General features: G+C 36.7%; 1 protein-coding gene across 2 annotated transcripts; it reads right to left on the minus strand.

Annotated features, from left to right (window-relative positions):
* SLC7A2 (solute carrier family 7 member 2) lies at positions 1-24,805 on the minus strand. 2 transcript variants are annotated; one of them, XM_065404757.1, is made up of 11 exons: positions 24,430-24,805; positions 22,779-22,934; positions 17,153-17,318; positions 16,393-16,529; positions 15,117-15,339; positions 12,174-12,310; positions 7,810-7,912; positions 3,291-3,481; positions 2,752-2,918; positions 1,574-1,682; positions 1-185 (listed from the first exon to the last, which is right to left on the minus strand). In XM_065404757.1, the coding sequence occupies exons 1-11, from the start codon at positions 24,803-24,805 to the stop codon at positions 1-3; spliced, it is 1,950 nt and encodes a 649-aa protein (XP_065260829.1). The 2 variants fall into 2 exon arrangements, with proteins under 2 accessions (XP_065260829.1, XP_065260828.1); XM_065404756.1 differs by lacking the exon at positions 12,174-12,310 and adding an exon at positions 12,631-12,770.
* Positions 24,806-25,086: the final 281 nt, after the last annotated feature.

Consider the following 25,086-nt stretch of genomic DNA (forward strand, 5'->3'; position numbering starts at 1 on the left):
TTAACATTCACTTGTCCTTTCATGTGTAATAAACTGAGCATTTTCATTTGTATGTTCATCTGCTTCTTCCACAGGGTTCTTTTCCTGTATTCCACTATTTTCTGAGCAAGTATCTTCATCTTCCTCATCTCTAGGATGACCTTCAAGACTATGTCTGATGCCATATGCAAAGTAAATAAAGAAGCCTTCCAAAACAAAAACAAAAAACTTAATAGTTTTTTTCAGGCAAACAGTGCATTAAAAGAGATTCCCAACCCCCCTGGATAACTGAACCCGTTTACCTGAACAGTTCCCTGCCTCTGGCATGCAAATTACTACTAGTTCTTCAGGCCTTTGTGCCTGGTAATTTCCCTACATTAAAGACAACTGGCAGTGCTGGGCCCCAGTGCAACATTTCTAATTCCCAGTCATTTGCGTATGCTCTTAGCTGCATTGGTAATGGTGAGTGCTGCCTGTAATTCATGACTGCAATACAAGTTTGGAGCACCAAAACTGACTTTGCAGTTAATGTATATTTCTACAATTCTAAAGTACTGCAGTTCAGAGGAGAATGATAGAGTAGTAGGAAATAGATACAGTAGTTGCAAATACTCCTCTCTCTACAATTTTGACTATAATTATTAGAAAAATATTGATCTTGATTTTACATAATTTTTCTCCTCATGTTTTCTGGTCTGGCTTACAAACACACAGTCTGTACCAACTTAAGTAAATTGATTTAGGAACTGAGCTAGTTAAATCAGTGCAACCTCTTCTTGTGAATACTCTTAAATTGGTTTAACCAACTTAAGCTACATCAATATAAAGCACTTTCTTAAACCAATTTAAAAAACTGTCCATATAAATGGTGTGCACTGATTTAACTAACTCAGTTTCTAAACGAATTTGGTTAAAATCAGTGCTACTGGTATGTGTGTGTGAACAAAGCCTACATAGATTTCTCATTCTCTACCACATTGAATCGCAGCTAACCTTTCAGGAGCATTTTGACACAACCACTTTCAGCTCTCATTTTGTATTTACCATAGGGTGACCAGATAGCAAGTGTGAAAAAATGGGACGGGTGGGGAGTAATAGGTACTTATATAAGACAAAGCCCCGAATATCGGGACTGTTACTATAAAATCAGGACATCGGGTCACCCTAATTTACCAAAACAAATCCTGAGAATACGTTAAATATTCCCTGTTTGGATTTTGTATCACAAAGTGAGTTGAAAGTGCTGCCTCTGAAATAGAGTAGGCAGGCAGAAAAGATTTACCAGACTCAACGTTAATGCTTTCCAGGCCTACATATACATCACCTCTATTTGGAAGAGAGCAGTAAGCTAACTGGAATTAGTCCTGTACCTTTTACAATTCCTGCTACCTCACAACTGCTTGTGCAGTTTTAGCAGCAGATGCATACATCTTCTGAGGTATGTTTTTGTTTTGACTAGTGATATCATTTGACATTTATTGAAAGAAAGCTTTTTATTTGAATAGTTAAAAGAAGATGATTAACTCATTCCTAGAAAGAACCACAAGAGAGGACCCATCAATCCTAATGTAAACAGTTGTTATAAAGTACCTACCAAAAGCCATCCAGAAGCTAAATCTGATCCAAGTCTCTCCACTTAACTGTACCATCAAGTAAATATTCACCAAGATACTGAAGGATGGCAAAAATGGCAAGAATGGAACCTAAGGGGAAATAGTTTATAAGATAGTAATGTTTTTCAAATCTTTCCGCACACTAAATGGCACATTTCAATTTTGTAACACAAATAAAGGGACCGACAGACCCACTCACCAGTGAGAGTAAGACACTTTTCCTGTTTAGTGTAAGGTTTAATCACTAGTTTCTGCAAAACTTATGCTTTCATTTAAAAAAAAAGTTTTGGTCCCTACAGCTGCAAAGAAAACCTTGTCAATTTGCACTGAACATACAGCAATGCAGTTCTGAATTCCTGAATTAATCTAGGTGGGCAGCCTGAAACAATACTTATTTTATTGATTAAAATTTATATTCAACAGCCTTTACCCACAGCTCTCAGCACACTTTATAAAAAATTAAAAAGGATAACATGCCTCAATAAAAAAGCACACTCAATTTATATCCCTGTCCTTCCCAATCACCCTACCAAATAGCTTCCCATACCTCATCCCATCACTCAGCTCATCTCCACTTTCCTAACTGCCCATTACAAAAAAATCCTTGTAGTGTATGTGAAAGACTTATTCATGCTCCAAGGAATCATGGCACACAGTCCAAGCAACTGGGTTTTTGTGCTAAACTGCTCCTCCAGGGCTGGGAGGAAGGAACTCTTCCCTCTAAGTTACAGGCTCTGTAGTAGTGAAGCCACTCTTCAACTGCTATCCCAACCTGAGGGCTGAAATAGCCTCTCTGCTGCTTGCCCCAGCACCCCCAAGTGGTAGGGAATAGCTGGTGGATCTATGTACTAGGCAATTTACCAGCCATATCCAACAAATCAGTGGTATGAAAGGGGTATGGACGGTGCACCCTATGCAAGGCCTCCTCATCCAGTCTGCAGTGAAATCATACCAGAATTGATCTGAGACGGTCTAGACAATGTGGTGGTAAAAATGCCTATGACCTGTCTACACTAGCACTGTGACTATCACCAATGGAGGTACAATAGTGCAATGGTGAGGCATTGTCTGAAAAACACAAGCATAGACACAGACACACACACATACGGTTTTATTAAAACAAATTTAAACTCTGCATTATTTATGTTATCTTACTCACCATAAAGGCTACTTTCTGCTGGCTCTGAGGCTGCCTCCATATGGTGAGAACTATGACTATGAAGAGTACTACCAACACAGCAAGAAGACCAATGCTCCAAGGCTCCATATTAGCAATAAAATGAATCCCATATGTGGTCAGAACACTCAACCCACACACCAGAAAAGCTGTGTGAAAAAGAAAGTAAGAATTGGAAGGAAGTCAAACCTTTCAAAACTGTTTAAATAAACACGCAACTTAATCTGATAAAGCAGATCTTTACCGATAGAGACATTATCAGATGTTAAAATGAAAAAAGTCTGTTTTGACAAGAAAACACTTTATTTTGCCTTATTTTTGACTGAAGGAAAATAAATAAGATTATGGAACAAACTATAAAAATCTGTTTTCCTACCAGAATACTTCATATTTGACATTTGTGAGAAGGTACTCTAAGATGTTACCATTGGATTTGAACTTTTGTTTTGCTTAATTAAATTCCACTATTTATGGAACTTGATTTGAATGTATTGTACTTATTTGGGTATCTGTAGACTTACCTAATAGACCCACCAAAAAGCTAACGGTAGTGGCAGACTGCTCTGTAGGCAAACTGGATGGATTCATCAATGTCTGAAGACTGAAGCGGTGCCCTTGAACCATACTAATTTGAGATTCCCTCTCTGATCCTGTCAGAGCCTCTTTCTCTGGAGAATATTTTGGTTGCTCATAGGTTAAATTGGGTTGGTACCTATCCACAAATAAATAGATATTTATATACAAGACTGTAACAAGTAAAGAAGTTAAGCTTGTGGTGGGGGTTGAAGGATGGTTATAAATACCACAGCAATCTCCAATGATTCCACTCTACACTAGTAGCCACAATAAAAAATAAATTCTGCCCTTTCAAAATTCGTGTGGCATCCCTTCTATCTTCTTTTATTTCTAGGTAGTCTACTTAATCTCTAAATTCTCTGCAAAGGGGCCTCTCGTCCAACACCACCTGCCATACTGGGCACTAACATATATAAAACAATAAAGGAAGATTACACCCTGGTAACCTGGTTTCCCATAGCCTGGACTTTCACAGTTTAGAATGGAACAAGAGAAACACATAAGAACTGTATGCAGTAGGAGCTCTCAAACTGGGAATCGCAGACAGGTGTTGTGGGGGAGTGGGGTCATAATCACCCTTTCCTTTCCATTTTGCTAAATGGGAGGGTAATCCTGAAGGAGTCGTGGAATGGAAAAGACTGAGAACCACGTGTATAGAGGATACTACTAAAGGTAATATATTCTCTTAAAAAGTTAACAATTACAGATCACCATTTTTACAAAGCTAACACCATGTCTCCTAAGATTTTCTGCGATAATAATAAACTAGAAGAGGCTTTTTGTTTATTTTTTAACTATACTGTGGGAGGCAGTTGTTTTTCAGCAAAAATATTTATAATCTAAATAGAAAACAAAATACAATACAAAAGCCCTTCATGAGATAAAGGAAAGAGATGGAAGAGGATTTCTTGAAATACAGTAGGTCTTTTCAATAAACTTTCACTGAGATGAGCATGAGGCAGTCTATAGGAAAAAACACTACGAAACATACTGATTGAATAAGGCTGAAATTTAACACCAGCTTTGGAAGGAATGTAATGTTTTTATATACATGCAACCTTACTACGGGATACAGCGTATTCTCCTGTGAGTGATAAACTAGATGAATTTAAGTTACTATTGTCAGAACAATTGTTACATTTTTCAAAATTACCAGTTTGAGTTCCTCTGACTACTTAATTAGTTTTAACCTTCATTTATTGCCCCAACTACCAGCAATACACACAATTACAAAAACCTGTCTTATGCATTGTAATACCAATGTATCATTGTTATTCAGTTACCTTACATTAAAAATACCTTTAGATTAGCTGTAATTATAGACAAGTGTCACCTATTAGATCAGTGGCTCTCAACCTTTCCAGACTACTGTACCCCTTTCAGAAGTCTGCTTTGTCTTGCGTACCCTCAAGTTTCACTTCACTTAAGAACTACTTGCTTACATAATCAGACAAAAATACAAAAGTGTCACAGCCACATTATTATTGAAAAATTGCTTCCTTTCTTATTTTTACCATATAATTATAAAATAAATCAATTGGAATATAAATATTGTACTTGCATTTCAGTGTATAGTACAGGGGTCGGCAACCTTTCAGAAGTGGTGTGCCGAGTCTTCATTTATTCACTCTAATTTAAGGTTTCGCGTGCCAGTAATACATTTTAACTTTTTTAGAAGGTCTCTTTCTAGAAGTCTAAAATATATAACTAAACTATTGTTGTATGTAAAGTAAATAAGGTTTCAAAATGTTTAAGAAGCTTCATTTAAAATTAAATTAAAACGCAGAGCCCCCCAGACCGGCGTCCAGGATCCAGGCAGTGGGAGTGCCACTGAAAATCAGCTCATGTGCCGCCTTCGGCACGCGTGCCATAGGTTGCCTACCCCTGGTATAGTATATAGAGCAGTATAAAAAAAGTCATTGTCTGTATGAAATTTTAATTTGTACTGACTTCACTAGTGCTTTTTATGTAGCCTGTTGTAAAACTAGGCAAATATCTAGATGAGTTGATGTACTCCCTGGAAGACCTCTGCGTACACCCAAGGGTGTGCGTACCCTTGTTGAGAACCACTGTATTAGATCACAAAAGGAGCACCATTCTATAGCTTATAAGGATGCCTTGCCTTGAGACATTTCTCTGACCTTGTCAAAGGCTTTCTGAAAGTCTAAGTACACTGTATCCAGGTCCATCTAGCCCAGTATCCTGTCTTCCGACAGCGGCCAATGCCAGATGCCCCAGAGGGAATGAACAGAACAGGTAATCATCAAGTGATCCATTCCCTGTCACCCATTCTCAGCTTCTGGCAAACAGAGGCTATGGACACCATCCCTGCCCATCCTGGCTAATAGCCATTGATGGACCTATCCTCCATGTATTTATCTAGTTCTTTTTTGAACCCTGTTATAGTCTTGGCCTTCACAACATCCCCTGGCAAGAGTTCCACACACTGACTGTGCGTTGTGTAAAGAAATACTTCCTTTTGTTTGTTTTAAACCTGCTGCCTATTAATTTCATTTGGTGACCCCTAGTTCTTGTGTTATGAGAAGGGGTAAATAACACTTCCTTATTTACTTTCTCCACAACGGTCATGATTTTATAGACCTCTATCATATTCCCCCTTAGTCTACTCTTTTCCAAGCTGAAAAGTCCCAGTCTTATTAATCTATCCTCATATGGTGGCCGTTCCATACAAATAATCATTTTTGTTGCCCTTTTCGGAACCTTTTCCAAGTCCAATATATTTTTTTTGAGATGGGGCAACCACATGTGCATGCAGTATTCAAGTTGTGGGTGTACCATGGATTTATATAAAAGCAATATGATATTTTCTGTCTTATTATCTATCCCTTTCTTAATGATTCCCAATATTCTGTTCGCTTTTTTGACTGCCACTACACATTGAGTGGATGTTTTCAGAGAACTATCCACAATGACTCCAAGATCTCTCTCTTGAGTGGTAACAACTAATTTAGACCCCATTATTTTATATGTATAGTTGGAATTATGTTTGCCAATGTGCATTACTTTGCATTTATCAACACTGAATTTCATCTGCCATTTTGTTGCCCAGTCACCCAGTTATGTGAGATCCCTTTGTAGCCCTTCACATTCTGCTTTGGGCTTAACTATCTTTAGTAGTTTTGTATCATCTGCAAATTTTGCCACCTCACTGTTTACCCCTTTTTCCAGATCATTCATTAATATGTTGACTAGTACTGGTCCCAGCACAGACCCCGTGGGGGACATCACTATTTACCTTTCTCCATTCTGAAAACTGATAATTTATTCCTACCCTTTGTTTCCTATCCATGAGAGGATCTTCCCTCTTATCTCATGACAGCTTACTTTGCTTAAGAGCCTTTGGTGAGGGACCTAGACAAAGGCTTTCTGAAAACCTAAGTACACTATATCCACTGGATCCCCTCTTGTCCACATGCTTGTTGACCTCCTCAAAGAATCTAGTAGATTGGCGAGGCATGGTTTCCCTTTACAAAAATCATGTTGACTCTTCCCAACAAATTATGTTCATCTATGTGTCTGACAATTCTGTTCTTTACTATAGTTTCAACCAGTTTGCCCGGTACTGAAGTCAGGCTTACCGGCCTGTAATTGCTTGGATCATCTCTGGAGCCCCTTTTAAAAATTGGTGTCATATTAGCTATCCTCCAGTCATTTGGTACAGAAGCTGATTTAAATGCTAGGTTACAAACTGATTAGTAGTTCGGCAATTTCATATTTGAGTTCCTTCAGAACTCTTGGGTGAATACCATCTGGTCTTGGTGACTTATTACTCTTTAATTTATCAATTTATTCCAAAACCTCCTCTAATGACACCTCATTCTGGGACAGTTCCTCAGATTTGTCCAGACCTTGCTGATTCTGGATTGGGCAAATCCCAAACATCTGTTTTCAGTCTCCTAACTTATTGATTCACAAGATGAAAATACACTAGAAGGTCAGGATTTAGCCCACGAAGAAAATTTATTAGAGTATTTACACTATTCACATATAGATCCCACAATTTACTGTGCTTGCTGTATACAGTAGGAGATAAAATATAAATTATATTGTAAAATTAGAAATATGTTTCTAGCTTTGAATGTATCAGTGTTTTGACATGAGGTCCTACTACACCATTTGAAGTTGAAGACCATGTAAGTTATCTTTCAGAAAGTAAAACCCTCCTAGATTTCAAATAAGGTTTTGGATTTGACCTCTGCCCACACTGGCATTACACTGTGTCTATTCCTAGTGTATATCCAACTTTGATAGGACACCACTTCTGGTAATCATTAAATTAAGACACCACACATGGATTAACATTTTAGAAGAGTTAACCTAATTTTACAATATGTATGTATCTAGAATAAAAGTTATACAAACAAAAATTGTATTTTAAATGTATTCTGCATAGGACAAAATAAAATACAGCAGAACAAACAGGGGGGTGAAGGTGGGGCTCACCTGAGGATGAGAACACAGGCTGCTACAAGTGAGTAAGCAAGAAGTGTACCAATAGACATCATATCCACCAGAGCCTTTAGGTCAAAAAGAAATGCCATTATAGCTAAAAAAAAGAAGAGAGAAATACAGAGTTTGTATGAAAGTTACATATTGAGAGTTAAGATTTTTAAGGCAGCTCAAGAGGCTATGTATGGAGTTTATGTAGTTGACTTACTAATAGTAATACAAATGAAACCATGGTAATGCATAAAAATGAATTTTCGAAGTAAAGACCCACATTTTTAAACTTTGGCAAGGCAACTTCACTGTGACTTCCAATGTGTTTCTTCTTCTAGCCTTAGCCCCATCTAGATGGGATTGACTGTTTGAATCCTCCTTCTCCTTACCAGTTTGTTTGAAGCAGATCCTCAGAAATGTCAGAGCTAACCAGATCCTTCTGTATGACATCCATCCATCTAGTTTTGGGTCTTCTAATCCTCCTCTTAAACTTAGAAGTGGAGGGTAACACCCTGTTTTTAATATATTCTTCCTATTATCTTTTCATATGCCCAAAGCACCTACACCTGCATTCTGTCAGCTGTTCTATAATTGATATCACCTTCAAACCTCCCCTAATTCATTCATTCCAAATATGGTCAATCCTAATAACTCCAAGCATCCCTCTTAACATTTTCATTTCCCTTGTATTCAAAATCCTTCCTTCAACATCTCTTTCTCAGTGTCCAACATTCAGAGCCATACAAAAGTACAGGCCTAATTACCATCTTATATATCTTACTTTTCAATTTGATAGGCTTCCTCCTATTGCAGATCATTCTGCTCAGTTCTCTCCATGCCTTTCCTGTTCTGCGTATAAGTTCATCACTGAGTTCACCATTATCCTGTACTACCAAACCTAGGTACTTGAACTTCTGTACTTTTGGTAGTGGCTGGCCCTCCACACTTTATAGACCCGTTGTCTTCCTGCAAGTTACTCTATTTCTGCTGATTTTCATGCCATTTCTTTCAAGTATGCACCTCCATCTCTCTAAATCTTCTTCCGCTTCCTCTTGGCTCCCTCCACAAGCACTTCATCATCTGCAAAAAGCATGCGCCAGGATGCCACTCTGGATGTTCTCTCTAAGTGCATTGAGCACTAACATGAACACAAAGGGGCTTAGTGCCAAGTCTTGATGTACTCCAACTCTTACTAGAAACTGTTCAGTTTCTGACTGTGATAAAAACACCCTTATACATGTCCTGGAGGAGTCTGATATAGTCTTAGACATCTGTTTCATTCCCATACACCAGATGCCTTCTCTCAGAATGTGGTCATAAGCCTTCTCAAGACTGATGAATACTATGTGCGGGGTTTTCCTCTTTTCTCTATATTTTTACACAAGCAAAGATAGCATCCACTGTTTTATTGACTTGACTGGCATGAATCCAAAGTGACTGTCACTGATCTTTACTTCTCTTCATAGTCACAGTAAATAAATTGTGTGTGTATATGCTAATGCATGCATTATTTTTATATTACATGTGTGTGTGTGTGTGTGTGTGTGTGTGTGTATAGATAGATACAGATATAGATCTATAAAAAGCATATACCCCTCCCCACCTTCTTGATGTTATATATATTACACACACACACACCCCTACCTTTTTGATCATGAAGAAAAACAGAAAAGATTAATTCCCAAAAATAAGACTGCAATATTACCAAAAATACCAGTTAATCTGCTGGACTAATAACTAACCAAGGAATACAATTTCCTTAATGATCATGGAAGCACCCTACATTCACTAGTCTTGTGAACAGGGAGGATTGTACAAAAGCTATGAAGCATTCTGTGAGAAGATTTCTCATATATTTCACTGCCAAGGGTGCTCGGAGACCAGCACTGACAGGCAAAGCTGAGGGACAGCAGAATGTGCATATGTTAATTTTAATCCTTCCAGTCTTAATGTGTTCCTGTACATTACAAGTTAATTTTATCATACTCTAGCTAATTATAGCATATGATTATTATATTTAAAATATTACAGTTTTTTACTTTGTATTCTTTTTAATTATAGAATTATTTGTGATCAACAAGATGCGTGACTTTACGGCCAAGAAACTTTTGAAAAAGAATCTGCTTTTGAAGGTTAGCCACATTAGTATTTATTCAGTACATCTCAAATTTCTGAATACACTAGTGGCAAGACAGAAAATAGTACATCTTTAATATTGTTAGCACCATGAATGTAGAACATATATTCATTTTGGCAAGGTAAGTAAATATATTTATATTATCTGATGCAATCTCCATATTTCCCTTTCCCTTATATATGAAAAGCTTATGCAGAGTTTAAAGGATGTTGAGCTTTGAAGCACACAAAGCATCCACAAAAAACCAATCTCACTTTAAACAGTGTTAAAACTACCAAATATATGCTTGGAGAAAAATACTATCAAAATGGCAACAAGCTTATATTTATTGTATTCAAAATTTTAATATATATATAGTTCATACAGATGAATTTTTTCCCCTTAGTAGATATAAAAATTGCAAACAGCTATAAATCTTTTATATAATCGATGCTTACTCAACTTCTAACCATTACTTATCAGAAGAGAAGCCAAACCTGTCACAAAATAGTTGGAAACCAGAAGCTAAACTTTGTTGATTCATTTTAGGTGCACATCCCACGTTGTTGCATTAAAGTGCAAATACAATTCAGGGAAGTATGCAGCACTACAAATCCATTAGGCTCATTAGGCTGCTGCCTTTGATAAAATACGATTGGACTGTAAGCGAACCATTTTGCTGTCCGAAGAATTTCATTATCATAATTATTATATGGGAAAAAGAACAAATACATGTAATTATGTTTGGCCTCAACTGTAGTTTTGACTTGATAACATAGTAAAAGGTCAAAATCTAATCTTCTTAACACTGTTTAAAACTGTGAGACTATCCATGCTAAGATTTAGTAGGAATGCCAGATTACTTTCATGCTGCATTCATTTTTAACAGATCTAGCAAAACTGCATAACATAATTTAAACCTACAAATTACTAGATACACATTTTCTTAAAGAAAAAAGAAAAAAAAGTTACCTGCTGTATCAAAAAGTTTTGTTCTGTTAGAATAAACCACCCACCCACACAATTACACCCCCAAAACTGGCTTTGAATTACTGCTCTTGTGCTGCTGCTACAAAGACTGCATATTTGCATTCATCAATTTACCCAACTGGGGAAAACATTTTCCCTTCTCTTCTTCTGCGTCGGTTCATTATTCCTCTAAAATGAAAAATCACTTTTGATACCAGATTTCCACATTTTTCCAAAATATTACAGAAAAAGGATCTGGTGCAACATGAAAGCAGTCTGGAAAATCGTATTAAGTGTCTCTTTATAAAAGTAATTCTGTATTATAGATTTGTACTTTGACATACAAAAAAGATGAATTAAGGCCATTTTTTAGATTATGAACTATTTGGGGCATGACCATGGCTTCCTATATGTTTGTAAAGCTCTTTGAACAAAAGGGTCCCGACCATGACTATGGCTTTCACATGTTTTAGTCTTGTCTGAATCTCTTGGTCTTTATCATCTTGAGCCAGTCTACCCTCACTTTTCCATGCAAAGCTGACATTACATTGAAATCAGTAGGGTATAATTTGTGTTCCAGGTACATTAAGCAATACAAGAGATATGCATCTTGACAACAATGAAAGAGTTAAAAAAGAAATAAATCTCCGCTTGGAAGTGTAGGAATTTGCACACTACACTTGTAACAGCTCCTGGAAATATTGCTTTGATGCATTCAGTATGTGTGTACGTACACAAATACGTAATGATCCTTTCAAAATAGCTGTATCAAAAATGGATTCGTGCCCTTTATGGGTGAAGAATGTGTAAAATTTCTTCTTTTTAAAAACCGTTTTGTAGTTGCCTTACTAAAGATTATTCAAGATTTCTTTTTTTGTATCCTATAACAAAAATACATTCCCCCTAGTATTTCTAAACAATTAAATACATTAAACTTGAACTAAAATTTCCTATACCCAAGCCTCGTAACAGAGCATAGTCCAATGGCTGAGTTATAAAGACAGTTTTATTCCAGATGCCCCAAAGTAAATAACTGTTTTGTTTGTAATGCAAGAGAAGCCAAACTTAGAACGCACAAAAAGTTGCAAGTTCATTGACATCAAGGACATCACCGCCACCACGATTGCCATGATTTGGAATTCTTATGCCCTTCAATTAGTCAGCAATTTTATTCCCAACTTACATGCATGAGAAGTTAACAAGCAGGCCCTTCTTATATTCCATGCACGTGCATACAAGGTTCAAATCCCAGTTTGAAGAAACCTATGTTTTCAGAGCTTACCAGAGATGACCCCTGCTGTCAATGTGGCAGCAACTGGTGTCTGCCTCTTACTCACTTTGGCAAGAAACCTAAACAGTAAACCATCTCGTGCCATGGCAAACAGAATTCGGGGCAGAGGGAACATAGAGCCGAGAAGACTAGAACAGAAAAATTTAAAGTTCAAATACACATTATTAAAAGCACTGTGTTCTACTGGTAAAGTCAACTAAAATGGGAAGCTAGGAAAAGCTTATTTTCATGTTGTTTTGTTCTTTTGAACCTGTGCTTCCAAAGCACTTGAGATTAATACAAACAAATACACTCTGTGGTAGGAAAAAGGTTATTTTACCTTGAGACAATCATATTTTATTCTTTCAGTCAAAAGCAAACCAAAACTTGCCTGACAGTATTGGATTTCCACATATGCAATGTGTGAAGCAGTGCACCTTTCCTTACAATAATCAACTCTCAGTCTCACCTGCTACTGCACCCGATGACAAAGTAGCAATAACTGGAGTCTTCGTTTTGGAATTGATTTGAGCTAGACATTTGAAAAGCAACCCATCTTCCGCCATAGCATAGATTACACGTGGCATTGGGAAAATGGATCCAAGAAGACTGAGTAAAAAGCAAACACATGCAACATGGCAAAACACAATTCATGCAAGGTTATATCATCGAAAAGAGAAACAATGCTAATTAATGGCATGTTTCACTGAAAACAAAATTTATGATGGTAAAAATATTATAGACCAAAGATACTACAGTTTGGACACAAATAGATTTATTTCGTTTCTGAAAACCACTAGAAGTTTTGTTCACAATTCTGTGGTAATGCAATTGCTTCATTGGAAACAGTAGTAAAATAGCTAAACAACTTTTGCCATCACTGTAGATCTTGGGATACTAGTGGACCAGGAGGATGGCCCTGGTAACACTAGCTATGCAATTAAGCATTATTGTTCCTTGAAAGATTCTGTCAGTCAGCAACAGTGAATCACACAAGCAGTAACACATTCTGCAGCTCCTTATGACAATGTTAATCAATAGTAACTCAAAGTAAGCACCACACAGTTTACACTTAACCCTATTATTTCTTTCAGTTAAAGCACCCAGAGCCAAGCTACCTTATTATTCCTGGTTTTATTTAGGGACTGAAGGTAAACTATTTATTTTAAACCATTGATATTTTCAGAATTTGAAAAGCATTTTGAACTACAGATGACTCAAAGCTCCTTCTGTATTTAAAACATTTAAAATTTGTCAGGTTTCTTCCCTTCACATCAAAATAACCATACTAACAACCCCCACCCAAACAAATAAACAAAAAACCCACACAGTACAGCCATATAACTTCTTAGCCAGCTGAAACTGAGGTTTTACTATACAGCCAGTTTGCCTTTCTTGCTACAGAGAACTGAATACATCACCTACATATATTCAGTGGATGTGCAGCTTTTGTGTTCCACAGAAGCTAAGCCACTTTAGCACTGCTTGTGAAATGTAGCATTAAAATTAAATGCATGTGCAGCACTACCAATCATTCACACTTTAACTGGTTTTGGTGCTGATTCAGGTAAGCACTTAAGTACCTACTCAAAGTTAGCATGTGCTTAAATGCCCTTGCCCAATAAAGATGCTTTTCTGAATCAGGGCCAAGAAATCTGAACTTGAAGAATAAGTAATATTTCCATACTGGTATCACCAAAATCTCTACATATTTTTATTGTACTGTCTTTGTAGAAGGTAATTATGCTTCTTCTCATCTTCAGACTGCATTCTGGTAAATATTGGAAATATATAAATACCGTAAACATTTTAATCTCAAATGACATGGCCCAGGAATAAGTAAATGTTCGGATCAAAGCAATACTCCCAACATATCAGCCTACAACACCGCCAAGTAAAGGAATTATAAGTAAAAGGGGTTTTTTTTAATTAAAAACATTAAAGTGAGATATTACCCCTCTCAGAATAAACTTGGGTGTTAAAAACTTTAAAATACTTTGGAAGAAAAATTAGGAGGTCAATAGTTAAAATGTGGTAACCAATGGTTTTACTTTCTATGTAAAGTTTTCTTCTCCGTTGCTATTTTCTTTGCTCTAGTTTCTATTTAAACATTTGCTTTTATATTTTATAAAATATTATAAAAATCATAAAACTGCTAGAATCCACTTCAGGCATCACTATAGAAAATTATAGTCCCAAAACTAACTGTACAAACACAACTTAGTCTATATACACAGGCCTAAGATTCTTTTAGCTTGTCATTTAGAGCTCTTTTCTTTTTTATAATCTCCCACCCCAGAGTTTTTCACTCAATTATTTTCCACAATCAGTATGCTTGTCTTCTATACATGACTACTCGTGGACTATCTCAATGACATCAACAGTACTCCTTAAATAGGCAAGCCTGCTTCTTTTTTAGGCCAGCTGTTGAACCCATACATCTCCCACTTCTTGAGGCCATTTAAACCACTCTAGTAATGTACATGAGCTCAGTTAGCAGAAAAGGAGAATATTAAGGCTGTTCCTAAATGTAAGTAAATAGGTTCTTATACCACATTACATGTGGGCTATAATATATAGGAAGATGCATGTACTATACATATTAATACATCTCACAATCTAGTCAACTCTTCTCAGTAAAATAATATATTTGGTCACACTTTATATTAAGATTACATTTATAGTTTACCAATGATTATTTATTGATGGATGTTTTCATCAATTGTTATAGAGTCCAACAGGTTGTTTATAATTATGACTTACAATCACAACTCCTACAGATAGTTTATAATGATCACATACTACTCATGTCTGTAACATGCTTATAATATTTATTAAATGTTAACCCTTAAGAAAATGTACCCTCAATATAAAAAGTGTGACCATACATTGAAATATATTGTATTTTTCAATTATCTTATTTTCCAATAAAATTAGTCGTTTTTTCTTCTTTACCTTGTGGACAAAGCACAGAGGGATCCCACTGCTACAATATACTTTGCAGGACCCCATCCAACATATTCAAATGCTACAGGAAGAGGACTTTTCTCATCTAGAAGATAGTATGGCATCATAAGAGTCAAAGCTGCCGAAACACCAAAATAGGCCATAAAACAGACAAGCAGGGAAGTCACAATTCCAATAGGTATAGCTTTCTGAGGATTCCTGACTTCTTCCCCTATGGAGGAAAAACAAACATTCTTACTCATCTAGGAAAACTTTTGCGTCTTTTACTTTAATGTGCATCAACACACAGAAAAAGGTAAGTTTTGCAGTCTAAATATTAAGAATAATAGCTTTAATATTCCATATAGAGTAAAATCAATGATACAGTATGTAACCCAGGACTTTGTGGCCAGCCATAGCACAAAAAATTAAGTTAAGCAAAATGACATTATATACGGAATTTTATCTATATATATATATAAAATTCCATATATAATGTCATATATATAAATAAAATACATATTTTACTTTAGAGAGGCCAAAAATCTATAATTTTCCACTTATCAATACAATTAGTCTTTGGAAAGTTGCTCTGAAATGTCCCTAGCCTCTGTTTGCTAGAAGCTGGGAATGGGCGACAGGAGATGGATCACTTGATGATTACCTGTTCGGTTCATTCCCTCTGGGGCACCTGGCATTGGCCACTGTTGGAAGACAGGATACTGGGCTAGACTGACCATTGGTCTGACCCAGTGTGGCCGTTCTTATGTTCTCTGTGAACTGCCTGCACCATCCCTTCCCCGGGGATAAGTAAGTTGTTGATCTTTTACTGTGTTGAGCTTCATAAGTATTAATTTCACATTAGTCTAAAAGAAGCTCTAAGGAATATGCAGCCTCTGAGTTTGTTTTTTCTAAAGCTACAATGAAGCTAGTTTTAAAAAAAAAAAAAGCAAGATGCCTGCTATATGGGCTTAGCAGAAAGAGCTTATGCTGATCAGTTTCACACTCTGCCATTGCAGATAACTTCAGGCAAAGAGAATTTTATTCACACTGTAATGTTGTTTTTCTGTGGAATGGGAAAGCCACATTCAGGAGTGATCTCAGTCTCTTTCTAGACATGGTGATAGAGTTTAAGAGTAGAGATAGACAGACAAATACAGAGGCAGACAGGGACGAAGAGTAGGATATATATAGTTACACAGTTTGACCACCAACTTTTAACTTCAAATATATATATACACATACACAGAGAAAGAGAGAGAGAGAGAGAGAAACCTCATCTTACCAGTTGTTGCAATGCAATCAAATCCCACAAAGGCATAAAAACATGTTGCAGCACCAGCCAATGTTCCTGTAAAACCATATGGCATAAAACCACCAGCCCCAAATATGCTTGTCACGTTCTTATAGGAAGAATAATTTCTATAGAAAATTGAAATACAACAGAAAAAAGACATTTTTAATTTGCAGTAGAAGAAATCTAATAGTTTTTTATCCCCAGTAACTCTACATGAACACTTTTAAAATGCAGAGTATTCTCAAGATAAGGATCTTTTTACAAAGCTCTCAGTACAAAATATCTTTGTAAGAAGTTTGAGATAAAGATTTTCTATCACCAGATATTCATTAACAACAGAAAAAAACTGGATTATCAAATAAACATTATAAACCCTAGTCCTGCTCCCATTGGAACTAATGGCAAAACACCCATTGACTTTAATGGTACAGGATCAGGTCCAATATCTTGTTGTTAATCACATCCTGTACTGCAGTTAAATAGCTATCTTTAAAAATATACACCGATAGTTTCCCAGGTAGCTAAGGCAGAGATTACTAAAAGGCAAAAAAGTAATTAGTATAAAATTTAATTCTGTTTCGGGACACAAGTCTACATTTCCCAACAAAACAGTAAATCTAAACCTGTTGCTACAATGCATAGGATACCAGAGATGCATGTACAGCAGGAACTGTCATCAGAAGCTGCTTAAAGTAGGACCAAGAAAAATGGAAGAAAATTGACAGATGAAAAGAAAAAGAAAAATTACCCTGTTTGTGCTGTGAGGTTTATGAGAGATTCTTCACTTATTTTCCAGTTGTCAGTATCTCCTTTCACAAAGCCAGAAATCATAACAAAGAGGAGAACCAAGATGTTAACAGCAGTGAAGATCTTATTCACCCATGCGGATTCTTTTACTCCAAAAGACAGAAGACCTATGAAATACAAGAGGGGATTTTAAAGAATTAACATTTCCTTTAGGGACTAAAATAGCATCTTTAACAATGTATACATGCTAATGTGACTAACACCAATTTTAGTATTTAGATAATGATACTAGATCTATGGCTTTTAGGTGTTAGTACTAGGTTAATGAGCACTTCGATACTATGATAGACACTGTATAAAAACTGTAAAATGGAGATTATTTTTAATCCTCTCTCCCTCCAAAGGTTGATGACTGTCTTCTTGACTGACATTAATTCCATTTCTTATCCAGCAGGCAAAAAATATATATGGGAAGTGTAGCTTACTTCTTTACTGTGCCCCCAGTCCATATGTCTATGTGTAGGATATAGTCTTGCAAGCATGTGTGTGAGTTAGCAAAAAAGAGAGGCATACTCTCTCTCTGTAATTATTTGAATTCTCTGCCTACAGTACATATGGTTCAGGACCTGGCACCACGCTGATTTTTAGAATCTCATGTAGAATAGTAAAAAAAATTTAAATTTAGAATTTTTGATAAAATAAAAGTCAAACATTTCAAATGCATGTTTTTTCTTCCATGTTTTGACCAGTTCTAATCTAATTTTATCAGTGCACATCCCAGCGCTGTCCCTAATTCCTAGAATAATGGGGCCATCCAGTAGGTCAGTGGTTTTCAATCTTTTTTTCATTTGTGGACCCCTAAAACATTTCGAATGGAGGTGCGGACCCCTTTGGAAATCTCAGACATAGTCTGCAGACCCTCAGGGATCCATGGACCGCAGGTTGAAAACCACTGATACAGATTATTAAAATAATTAAAGGACACCCATCAATTTAGCTCCTAAACAACTTTGATTTAGAGAGTTTCTTGATCTTTTGTATTGTTGGGCAAATCAGGATATAAAATAAATGTATCTCTATATAGCAGACTATTCTGTTTGCACAATCTGAACATTTTCCAAGGGAGACCCTGCTGTGAAGTTAGACAGGGAACAGTTGAAGCCTGGTCTGTAGTTTAGCAGAATACAAGATGACAAATTGGGATGGGGAAACATGAAATACAGTAGAAAAATCTCACACCATTTCTCTGTGGAAAAAAAAGTATTTCCAATAATGCCACACCTATATGCTTTTCCTCATTATTTAGAGATTAATTCTGAAAATGTTAAGCCTATCAAGATAATGTCTAAATGAAATTTCTGATTCTGTTAATGCAACATAAGACACGTTCTCCGAAACTAAGGAACTATCATATGAGCTGCTCAAGTTTTCTTTGTTGGTGGTATTTTTATTGGCAGAAGAAGTAAATTGTTTTGTAGACCTTTACATCTCCCTCTTATCCCAACCCTCCTAGAAAGAAGTTTCTCAATGGACCTAAAATGATATGAAATGCAGCATGCAAAATGTCTTAAAAATGAATCTCCATCTGTAGAAAGAAAATATGAAGGAACAGGTTACCATGGACTATTCATTTGGACAATAAAAATAAAAATGTGTGAGTGGGGATCTTCACAAACGTCTCCTGCTCCCATTGAAGGTCATTCTCACAGATAAGAGACCTGAGCAATTGGCTAGTGTGCTATAAAGTAGGGTGTGATAGTCTCCATGAAACACCTGTCACTTTGCCACTCCCACTGCTGTAGCTTTGCTTAGCACTGAAACCAGTGAGCTGTGTCTGGCACTACCTGAACTGCAAGATGCCCCCAGATTCGACTCTTCCTCCTCCTCTCTCAGTGGCAGAGAACTGCAAAGTTATTTTATTGCTGGTTCAACTGTACTGGGGAAAGTGACTTGAGGGCAGAAGAGGAAACAAATGGAGAGGGAAAGGGAAGGAGAGAAGTGATGTTTAAGACAAGGAGAATGACAACAGGGTTTGGAAGAACAGAAGACACAGAGAGAGAACGCAAATGAAGAGGGGAATAGACAGAAAGAAAAACAGTGGTCTGGCAGCTACTACCTAACTTTAAGAAGCAGTGCTTTCTGATTGTTTGACAGACAACAACTGGGAGGCCCACTTCAGATGAAGAATGGTAAGCAAACAGAAGAAAATATAGATAAGTAGAAACATTAAAAAAAATAAAACAAAAAACCCAGGCATCATTCCTTTCATCATTGAAACTCTCTCAAATTAAAGACTTTTCCAGAATTTGTCTTTCTAGGCAGCAGATGGCCATCATCCAAGTTAGAATTATTATTGCTACTAATTAAATTTCTTCTCTTTGCATTTCTCACACTCTCTTGTCTTCCCCATTTCAGGCTCAATCAGTTGTACTGATTAATTTCCTCTGCACTCCCTAAGAGGCTAAGATGACCAACTTAAAAAAAAACACACAAAAATATGGATTCTAGAAATTTCTTCCTACTAGAGCCATCAAATCTGGGACTGCCAACTTCCAGCAGCTGGAACTGTGTATGTATTAAAAGGGAGTCCCAATTTCTTGTCTTCTTGAGAGCTGTTTGACCACAAGACAGCCCTGATTCTCATCACTAAGGTTCACTAGATGAACAGTTACTAGAAGAGTGAAGGAAGGAGGAAGCTATCCAAGACTGTCACAAACTGTGTAAACATAAAATTGGTATTCTTGACATTTTTAGCTGTTACAAACAATGTGATTTTGCTCTTTCCTTTTACTCTGGACAAATAAAAAGGCAGACAATATTTTATTTACCAGGGTTAAAAGTCTGGAATTATTACTCCAGACTTCTCGCTATATTTTTTTATATGCTTGTCTTTTTTCCCCCCTTCCTCTTCCCCTGCCCCTTTTTCTTCTTCCTCTTCCAGGACCCAAACTGTAATCTTTCCTCCAGGCCATACTCCTTTGGCAATGTCTTAGTAAGAGAGTAAAAACTGAACTGTAAATGCAACTGCCTGATTTCCATTCCGTAGACCCAGGGCTGGCTCCAGGGTTTTTGCCGCCCCAAGCGGCCCAAAAAAAAAAAAAAAAAAAAAAAAAAAAGCCGCGATCGCGATCTGCGGCAGCAATTCGGCGGGAGGTCCTTCGCTCCGAGAGGGAGTGAGGGACCGTCCACCGAATAGCTGGACGTGCCGCCCCTCTCCGGAGTGGCCGCCCCAAGCACCTGCTTGGCAAGCTGGTGCCTGGAGCTGGCCCTGGGTAGACCCGCAACCATGATGGCTAGTGTCTGCTCAGAAGGGAAAAGTAGCCTTTTTGCTAGTGGCCACAGAGCACTGCCTAAGCATTCTCTAGCAGTTCTCTTCTCAGCAGCAGCAGCATGCATGTCTTTTGAACCAATTCAATCACCCAATATAACATGGCTCAAAAAATGAAATCTGATAGGGGGATTTTGAGTATGCTAAGTGGGCTTCAGTGTCTAAATGAAGTGCTTGGCTATTCCCAAATAGAAATTCAACTGGAAAAGAATTTTCAAGGGACTGTAGCAATTGTAACAACTAATTTGAAACAAAAAGAGATGCATATAATTAAAAAAATAGATTATTAGCTTGTTTAACCTACATAAATTCACTGTACACAACTGGCAGTGAGAGGTACTGGTAGCTGAGTGGGAAGAAATAACCTTATGATTTACTGTTCTGTAAATACTCGTCTTTATTTATTTCCTTAGCCTCATTGTCAGACCAAACCCCTGTTTTCTTCCTGATGACCAAGTTTTATTTTAATTTGCAATGAAAATTATTCCTATAAAATTTATATACAAATAAAGGGGGAATTTCTTAGGGCCGGGTGATCTAAATAGTAAATGTGCCAATAAATGGCTAAATGACACTTGATGATATTCAGACAATGATTGTCATCCTATTACCTCCATTGCAGTCTGACTCCATAATGCTGCAATTCCAATAACTGCTGATAATGTCAGTAATTCACAATCAAAGGAAAAACATTTACAAGACTCAAAACTACTGCTGCTTGAAAATTAGTCCCAATTCGTTTCCAAACTGAAAACTATCCTTTCCTCAGGACTCTGGTTCATTTTTTGCTGCTTGCTTACGGCAGAGGCAAATACGCTGCTGTTCATTTTTGTCAACAACCTCAAAAGCTTCTGAGTAAAATTTCCAAAAATACTTAATTGATTTAGGAGACAAAGCTCAGTGAGACCTAAACTTCTAAGTGCCAAAGTCTCTGTTGAAAATAGGACTTAGGCACTTTTGAAAATTTTATCTTCTGCCATCTTTTAATAAAAGTAAATAATAATTAAGACAGAGAACATTAATACATCAAAAATGCATGCCTACCCACATAAGCAAAATCTGACATTACTGTAACCTTTATCCTCTCTTCCCTCTACCTTATTCTTATTTTTTTAGGCCTGGTCTACATGAGAAAGTTTCACCAGTCATGCCACCCCGTGCATACACTCTTATTCTAGTCTGAGAATAAAATTGTCCTCACAGGGGATTATAGCAATATAACTACATTGGTTTAAATTCACGTTAGCTTATGCCAGTCTAACTTTCCGGTGCAGACAAGCCCTTAGTTTACTGGTTGGGTCAGGTATCTATTTTGATTGTTAACTCTTCAGGGCATGGGCTGAGTCATCTATCTATCAAGTATCTAGCATACTTTTGATGCAAATAAATAATAACAAATACTATCATTCTAAATATGCATGCTGTTTCATATGCTGCATCATCAAAACAGGAGTGACTTTTTCTCATGCAGAACAGCCACTCTGAATGTAAAAACTAGCCATGTTTATTTTCATTTCTGAGGGAACCAGACCCCCATGGAAACAAACTATGGTTAATAGTTTAGTTGTCTGGTGCCAGTGGCTGGGATTTCCTATTGTAAAGTGATGCATTAGTAAAGATGTAATAGAAATAAAATTATTTATTGTTGTCAAAAGCAAAAATCCAGTTAATTTTACCAATGCTCATTGGTATCCAAGGAGTATTGGAAAGTAGTAACCTAACAGCATGCAGAAACAACCTATCCATTCTCCAGACTTGAAGTGCTGAAGGTTCACATTGGATGGATGGATGGACTGTGCTTGTGTCTTGGAGTTGCCTATTAGTGGACACAAATTCTAGCCTGTATAATTCTTTTGCAGACTGGAAGTGGGAAAAAGTTAAGTTGTACAAAAGAAATAGCTTGTGAGGAAAAGATTAAATGAAAAGTTAAGTCAAATATCCACCTTTAGAACAACCAAAAAAAAAATACAGATGCTGTCTAGTTATTCTCTTATTGTCCTTTCTACATTATGGATTTTACACAAAAGTTCTCATAGCTGATTACCTCATGATAGATGAAGTTAAAAAATGTGTGTATATATTTGCTTCTGATTTATAGAGCCACTATATCAATGTTCTGTATGCATTTATATTTCGCTAAAATATAAACAGTATCTTGATAAGACAAAACATTAGAACTATAATTCATCCTTTTTTATTGCTTGTATAAAGATAGGTGCAGAATCTGTTCCCTGCCTCCACTACATTCTCTATTATTAGTCCCCATGACATTCCTAATGTAGAGCTTTCTACTTCTTACCTGCCAGAAGCAATATCAAAAATACTGCAAAGAAGTCTGGATACTCTGCTAGACCAGAAAAATCCATTCTGAAGTAGGTTCTGAAAAACTGACCAATTTGTTTTCCAAGGAGTTCATCAAAGGTGCCACTCCACGCTCTTGCTACACTGGATGTACCTTCATAAAATAAAATAAAAATACCAAAAAATAGGATTTTGCACAAACATAATGGTACAACAGTTAGTACTATAGAAATATCATGTTGCTATTTGTATTTAGGAAGATACAATTATTGTTAAACAAGTGGTCTTTTTCTCCATAGATTTTATTATAGCAATTCATACCTACAAAATTATAGTATAATATATTAAACTACAATAACAATATCCTAATTTACTGCACTAGAAAAGTTCAAGTAAACTCTTCTATAATAGCTAACTTTGATAGCATAATAATCAATAATAATTTTTCATTTAGAGTACTTTTCATTATATTATTTCATTATATTATACTTTTATTTAATCCCCAAACATTCTGAAAATTACAACTGATATAAAATTAACTTCCCTCTGTGCTGGAGTGCAGCCACTTATAAGGTGAAACATGGTATGGCTTTAGCAATGCACAGTAATACCACACAACAGTTTAGGACAGGAGTTGAAGAATAATTTTTCCAGCTGTAATTACAGAAGTTTTAGTAGGCAGAATGAAATTGCCAGAGTTTGAATTTAGCCAGCATGCAAAGGTTAATCCCCAACTCTTGAAAAAACGCTACAGGACCACATGCAATCAAGACCACATTTTTATATCACTCTCAAAAAGCAACATCCCCATCAGCAGAGTGTCCCCTAATATAATACTTGGATGTACTGGGTGAGTTGTGATATAAGCCATGGTCCTGCAATTGAACCTGCACATGCAGATATGTGCACCCACACAGAACATCATTAACTTAATTGACTCTGTACTGCTAGTACTCTGTGCCTGTGCAAAGCCTCAGTTGCAGGATCACAGTACTGGAAGGAAACATGATACTTGAGTCACAAATATCACTTCTTCCATTCTTCCTGACGTACTAGGGTGTCTCTCTGAATCTCTCCCATCCAAGCACTGACATTTCCCAGTCCCAATTAGCTTTATATATGATAGGATATCAGCCCAAAGCTGGTATGTCTGCAGGACACTACATCATTGATGGAGTTACATCAATGGATACTTACATTTCATGATTTGTTTTCAAGTGTAGTTCTACACTGATGGAACCGTCCCTAGATCTACTAACTGTTTGTATCCAGAAACATTTATACTTACTGCTTTTACTCCAACTAGCCCTGCGGAGCCAACACAGCAATGAGAAACTGAATTAGGTTCTATTTTTAATTTTGCATCATCAACAGAATTGTTTGCCACTATTTTCCAATTAGGTACACTTGTTTAAGCTGTTGAAGAGAACTGGTTTGCAAAGGCCTCACAAAGTACCTATTTTGGCTTGAAGAAGCTTTATTACAGGGGATGATGCATGAGAAGGAAATAACCCAGCCTGACTATCAGATGCCAGGGTGTGTCTGAAGTAGCGGCAGTTAAGAAAAAAGAAAGAAAGAGCCCAAACCTACATTTTATTTCTAGTTTTCCCAGTCACCCCATTAGTTTTACACTGGTCTCCCAAACTTACCTATAACGTATGATAAAATGAGATTCCAGCCAGTGATAAAAGCCCACAGTTCACCAACAGTTACATAAGTATACAAATATGCAGAACCAGTCTTGGGAACACGAGCACCAAACTCAGCATAGCAAAGACCTGCCATCACAGATGCCAAGGCAGCAATGAGGAAAGAAATAACAATACTAGGTCCAGAATCTGCTTTTGCAACTTCTCCAGCAAGTACATAAACACCAGCACCAAGAGTGCTTCCCACTCCCAGAGCTATAAGGTCCAGAGTGGATAAACATCGGCATAACTTGGAATCTTCAAGACTGTCCACAGTGACAATTTTTCTTCGCAACAAACACCGAACAAATGACAGAACAGGGCCACAGGGTATCATTTTGGATGTAGAACTAGAAAAATAAAATAGGTCATTAAAAAAACAGAAGGTATAATATAAACAAACCGTCACAATTTAACCTTCCAAAAGCCACTTTGCTGATGGATAATACATTTTGCATTTAAACAACATTGTGGATCGTTAGCAATAAATAATTTATACAGAAATGTCTTCCTACCTCCTCTTTTCATTGCTTTGTTAGATTCAGTTTACTTTCTGACTTAGCTGACTGACTGGAAATGTAAAATATACTATATGACAACTGATTGTGATTACAGTTT

Source organism: Emys orbicularis, chromosome 5 (assembly GCF_028017835.1).
Source record: "Emys orbicularis isolate rEmyOrb1 chromosome 5, rEmyOrb1.hap1, whole genome shotgun sequence".
Taxonomy (NCBI): Eukaryota; Metazoa; Chordata; order Testudines; family Emydidae; genus Emys; species Emys orbicularis.